This window comes from Culex quinquefasciatus, chromosome 2 (assembly GCF_015732765.1).
Source record: "Culex quinquefasciatus strain JHB chromosome 2, VPISU_Cqui_1.0_pri_paternal, whole genome shotgun sequence".
NCBI classification, from domain to species: Eukaryota; Metazoa; Arthropoda; class Insecta; order Diptera; family Culicidae; genus Culex; species Culex quinquefasciatus.
The window spans coordinates 169,391,335-169,397,276 of NC_051862.1; the positions used below are offsets into that span (position 1 = coordinate 169,391,335).

Below are 5,942 nucleotides of genomic sequence, written 5' to 3' on the forward strand. Positions count from 1 at the left end.
AAAATTTTGTCAGTTTTATTGCATTGCAGTTTAAAAGTAGTTGCCAATCTCCTCGAGAAAAGCCTCTTCAAATTTGGGAGCGATTGGCGCAAATTTGAATAGAAATTACTCAAATTACTATGCTGCCCCTGATCGCATAAATGTCCCATATTCATCGATTTTGAGTTATTGATGCAGTTTGGTTCAAAATCGTGTGCTCTTTCAAAAGTGCCTATAACATCCAGTACTTTGTTCTAGAAATCAGGAGTAAATCCAGTTTTTGCGCGAAAACTTTACACGTAGCCTAATGTATGGGACAAACTTCAAATGCGTTTTTCTCAGCTTGCTGTTTTTGCATATGGGACATTTAAGCGAACATGAGCAGTATGGATAAACTAAAAAAAAGTACATTTTTGACTGTAGAATTTATATTCTATTATTTTATAAAAATTACTATGAAAACTATTGTTTTTTTTCTAGAATTATGATGAAAGAAAAACTAAGTAATACAACTAAGTAAAGGTTCCAATTAAAAAAAAATTAGGTAGGATGCAACAAGTGTGACAAAATCCTATTCTTTGATTTAGTGCGTGGTTGCTTCGACAGTGTTGGGGAGAAGTATTATTTTTAACGACTACTGTTGCGTTACGTACTTTGTGAACGACTAGAGTTAAGTCTTTTGTTGACGTTCCCTCCGAACGTCATTCATTGAAGCGCGCGTTCTCGCTCTTTCTCGACGATTCATTCATTCCGTTTCCGAGTGCGCAGCAATAAAGACGTTGTTGAATAAACGCTGTTTTGTGAAGTTAAGCAGAAGTATTTTATTTGACACAGAAATAAAACATGGTGTCAGAAGCACTCGTGGTGTTCCGGCGTCATTGAAAATCGCGGAAGTGTAGTGAGAAAAACTCATCCCAAGCGACGAAAAGATCATTTGCAACAGTAATTTTGGACAGTTTTGCAGTGAAACGTGTTTTATCCTGTTGGCAGCCATATTTTTTTCGCTCTCGCGTTGGGTTGAGTGTTTTCCGGAAGTGAAAAGTGCAGAAAAATGGATGCAGATCAGTTCGCCCAGTTTATGGGCAAGTTCCAAGAGATGATCGGTTCTCTGAAGGATCAGCAGGCGAGCGCGCCGGCAGCAGCAGCGGCACGTGGGCCTGCGGCGAATTCGCCGGCCGGAAATTCGGCGGCGGCGTCCATTCCTCTTTCGCCCCCGCTGGAGTTGGAGGGCGATATGGAGGAGAATTACAACTTCTTCGAAGGAAACTGGAAGACCTATGCTAGTGCGATTGGCATGGACGGTTGGCCCGATGCGCAGAACAAGCAAAAAGCCAGCATTTTGCTTTCGGTGGTGGGAAAAGACGCTCTGAAAAAATATTTCAACTTTGAGCTGACCGCGGCCGAGCGAGACGATCCAGCATTAGTGTTGACGGCAATCAAAGCAAAAGTGGTTCGTGAACGGAACAAGTTTGTGGACTGGTTCGATTTTTTCTCGCTCAGTCAAGAACCAACGGAGAGCATTGACAACTACCTGTGTCGACTCAAATCGCTCGCGAAAGTGTGCAAGTTCAATGCGTTGGAGGATGAAATGGTGAAGTACAAGTTGGCCACCTCGATCCGTTGGTTGAAGCTCAGGTCGAAGTTGATCACCACCAAGAACTTGACGGAAGCAAATGCTATGGACTTGTGTCGGGCCGAAGAGATCGCTGAGCGGCATCCGGTTACTGCGGGTCAGCCGAGCGCGGAAGTGAATGTAGTGAAGAAGAGCAAAATGAAGTGCAAGTTCTGCGGTGCCAAGCATGACTTCACCAAGGGTGCGTGCCCGGCGCTTGGCAAGAAGTGCAACCGGTGCGGTGGAAAGAACCACTTTGAGAAAGTGTGCAAGGCTGACCGAAGAAAGAAGCTGAAGAAGAAGAAGTTCCGAGTGAAGAAAGTGCAAGAAGAAACCAGCTCGGAGAGTGAATCGACGGAAGACAGTGGTGATGAAGAAGAGGAGTCTACTGAGAGTGAAAGTGTGTCCATCGGAAAAATCGTCGACAAGTCCGGCAGCAGCGGAAATGTCTCGGCGGAACTGGAGCTGCTCCTGGACCAAAAGTGGCGGCTGGTACAGTGTGAGCTAGACACCGGCGCCAATACCAGCCTTGTGGGACGAAATTGGTTGGAAGAGATGACCGGAAGTAGCAACGTCAACCTACAACCGTCATCGTACCGGCTGCAAGGATTCGGCGGAAGCAGCATTCCGGTGGTAGGCCAGGTGAAAATTCCGTGTCGCAGAAAAGGCCGTAAGTACAACCTTGTTTTACAAGTCGTTGATGTCCCACACGGCCCGCTCCTCTCGGCAAACGTGTGCCGTCTCCTGGGTTTCGTTAAATTCTGCAACACGGTCAACTTTGTTGCGCCTAAAACCGACCAAGAACTCCTGAACATATACCGTGTGAAAGCCCAGGACATTGTCCACCAGCATGAGGGCGTCTTCCAAGGTATTGGCAAGTTTGCTGGTGCTGTGTCGTTGGAAGTCCGCCCAGATGTACCACCGTGCATCCAACCTCCGCGACGGATTCCGATAGCGATGAGAGGTAAGCTGAAGGACGAGTTGACAAACTTGGAGCGGGAAGGCCTGATCGTGAAGGAGACTCAGCACACCGACTGTGTCAGCAACATCGTGCTGGTGAAGAGGAAGGAGCAGAAATCCGAATCCATCCGCATCTGCCTCGACCCGATTCCGTTGAACAAAGCGCTGAAACGACCCCATCTTCAATTTACCACAATTGATGAAATCCTGCCAGAGCTGGGGAAGGCGAAAGTTTTTTCAACGGCAGATGCTCGGAAAGGGTACTGGCACGTGGTATTGGACGACGAAAGCAGCCGGTTGACGACATTCTGGACACCGTTTGGTCGCTACCGGTGGATCCGCTTACCCTTCGGAATCGCTCCAGCCCCAGACATCTTCCAGATGAAGCTCCAAGGTGCGATTCAAGGACTGCGTGGCGTCGAATGTATCGCCGATGATTTGCTGATCTACGGAACTGGTGACACGTTGCTGGAAGCGCTGGAGGACCACAATCGCTGCTTGGAGAGTTTGTTGGTTCGTCTCGAGGAATGCAACGTGAAACTCAACCTGGAGAAGCTGAAGCTGGTCGAGAAGTCGGTGAAATTCTATGGACACGTGCTTACCGACAAAGGAATACAACCAGACGAGAGCAAAATCGCGGCAATCAAGAACTTCCCACAACCCACGGACCGAAAGCAACTGCAAAGATTCATCGGAATGGTGAACTACCTCAGTCGTTTCATACCCAATCTAAGCGCAAATTTTACTGTTCTACGACGACTGATTTCGGAAAAGGAGCCTTGGATCTGGTCGGAGCGTGAGGAAGAGGAGTTCAAGCGTGTCAAGCAGTTGGTTGCGGACACGCGCACCCTGCAGTACTACAACGTGAACGAGCCGATCGTAGTCGAGTGTGACGCTAGCTCTTTCGGTTTGGGCGCAGCAATCTTCCAGAGTCGAGGAGTCATCGGATACGCATCTCGTACACTCACGGCAACCGAAAAGAACTATGCGCAAATCGAGAAGGAGCTGCTCGCTATTCTTTTCGCGTGTGTACGGTTCGATCAGCTTATTGTTGGGAATCCGAAAACGACGGTCAAAACCGACCACAAGCCGCTAGTCACCGTGTTCAAGAAGCCGTTACTCTCAGCACCCCGCCGTCTTCAACACATGTTGCTGAATCTACAGCGCTACCGTCCGTCCATCGAGTTTGTGACCGGCAAAGAGAACGTGGTGGCAGATGCAATTTCCCGAGCGCCGTTTGATGAACGCCAAGCTGACGACAGATTCGACAAGCGAGACATCTACAAGGTCTTCCGGGAGGTCGAGGAGGTGAAGCTCTCCAGTTTCCTGAAAGTCAAAGATGAGCAGTTGAACGAGATTATGGAAGAATCGGCGGCCGACGCATCAATGCAACTTATTGTGAAGTACACCCTGGAGGGATGGCCGACATCCGTGGACAAGGTGCCGGACAGCGCTAAGATGTTCTTCAAGTACAGGAATGAACTCAGCACTCAGGATGGTATCGTGTACCGCAACGACAGGATTGTTGTCCCTCACTCGCTTCGACGGAAGTTGACGGAAAAGGTCCATGTCAGCCACAACGGGATAGAAGCAACCCTCAAGCTGGCACGAGCAAACCTATTCTGGCCCGGAATGAGTGCTCAAATCAAGGAAGCGGTCGCACAGTGCGGAATTTGTGCCAAGTTCTGTCCGTCTCAGCAGCATCCACCGATGCAGAGCCATCCGATACCTGTGTACCCGTTCCAGCTCGTGTCCATGGACGTGTTCTTCGCGGACTACCAAGGGAAGAGTTGCAGATTTCTCGTCACCGTCGACCACTTCTCAGACTTCTTTGAAGTGGATTTGCTGAAGGATTTGACCCCAAAGTCAACGATTGCTGTGTGCAAATCGAATTTCTCGCGACACGGAAAACCGCAGCGAGTCGTAACGGACAACGGCACCAATTTTGTCAACCGTGAATGGCAGCAGTTCGCACGTGAGTGGAGCTTCGAGCACACGACATCCGCACCGCATCACCAACAAGCTAACGGAAAGGCGGAGGCAGCGGTCAAAATTGCGAAGCGGTTGATGAAGAAGGCGGATGAAGCTGGAAGTGACTTTTGGTATGCCTTACTACACTGGAGAAATGTACCGAACAAGGTGGGCACCAGCCCCGCTGCACGCCTGTTTTCTCGTAACACACGGTGCGGCGTTCCAACCTCTGCCAACAATCTGAAGCCAAAGTTGGTATCGGGAGTACCGGAAGCCATTGAAGAAAGGAGGCAGAAGGCGAAGCAGCATTACGATCGGAAAGCAAGAAAGTTGCCTCAGTTGGAAACAGGATCTCCGGTGCTCGTGCAGCTGAACTCGGAGACAAACAAACGCTGGACACCGGGTACTGTAAGCAGCAAGCTGAACGATCGGTCGTACGTCGTGGAGGCAAACGGTACGCAATATCGACGAGATTTGGTGAACTTGAAACCACGTAAAGAACCTCAAACGCCAGAAGCCATTCCTGTTCAAGCAACTGTTCCCAACGTCGAAATGCCACCAATCGAAAGATCCAACAGAGAGTCGTCGTTCAGGTCAGCGCCTGCCGAAGCTTTGCCGGATCAAGAACTGAGCAACAGTGTTCCAGATGTAGGTGTACCAGAAGCGACCACGAAGCCGAAAGCAGGTAGAACTCCAAAAGCAGCGAAAACCCCGAAACCATCGAGATCACCCAGCGTTCCGGCAGCAGGAGAGAAGTTCAGCCGAACCAAGAGAGATGTGAAACTACCAGCCCGTTTCAAAGATTTCTATCTTGAGTAGCTTTATTTTTTTTATATAAAACAGAGAGGATGTTGCGTTACGTACTTTGTGAACGACTAGAGTTAAGTCTTTTGTTGACGTTCCCTCCGAACGTCATTCATTGAAGCGCGCGTTCTCGCTCTTTCTCGACGATTCATTCATTCCGTTTCCGAGTGCGCAGCAATAAAGACGTTGTTGAATAAACGCTGTTTTGTGAAGTTAAGCAGAAGTATTTTATTTGACACAGAAATAAAACAACTACTTCTTCAAAATCTGTATCATTTTTGAGAAGCACTTTGGCACCATGCTGTCTTCGGGAAAGTTTTCGAAACATCTTATGCTATACTTCCATGGTGTTAGTTTTTTGGACTCATTCGAATGTTTCAAAACAAAATATGATATTTTCTATAAAAACAGGCAATTTATGTTTTAATCGCAATTCACGAGCTTTGAAGATTTTTTCGTTGTATGAAAACATTGTTCCAGAGGCGAACCTTATCGAAATTTGGGTGGGTCCAAAGGTTTTCAATCCTAATCACGAGGAAACAACACTCTGAATGTTGGCTTTATTGGATTCAAAAAGTAGGAAATGCAATTTTGAACATCTGTTTTTTGGTAAATT

At 48.0% G+C, this 5,942-nt stretch overlaps 1 protein-coding gene across 1 annotated transcript; it reads left to right on the top strand.

The window, feature by feature from the left end:
• The first annotated feature begins 1,030 nt into the window (after positions 1 to 1,030).
• Positions 1,031 to 5,341, top strand: LOC119766394 (uncharacterized protein K02A2.6-like). The gene has a single exon (XM_038250908.1). It carries the CDS (start codon positions 1,031 to 1,033, stop codon positions 5,339 to 5,341), a length of 4,311 nt encoding a protein of 1,436 aa, XP_038106836.1.
• Positions 5,342 to 5,942: the final 601 nt, after the last annotated feature.

Coding starts and splice junctions, on each gene's coding strand:
- LOC119766394 (XM_038250908.1), top strand. CDS start 1,031: ATGGATGCAGATCAGTTCGCCCAGTTTATGGGCAAGTTCCAAGAGATG.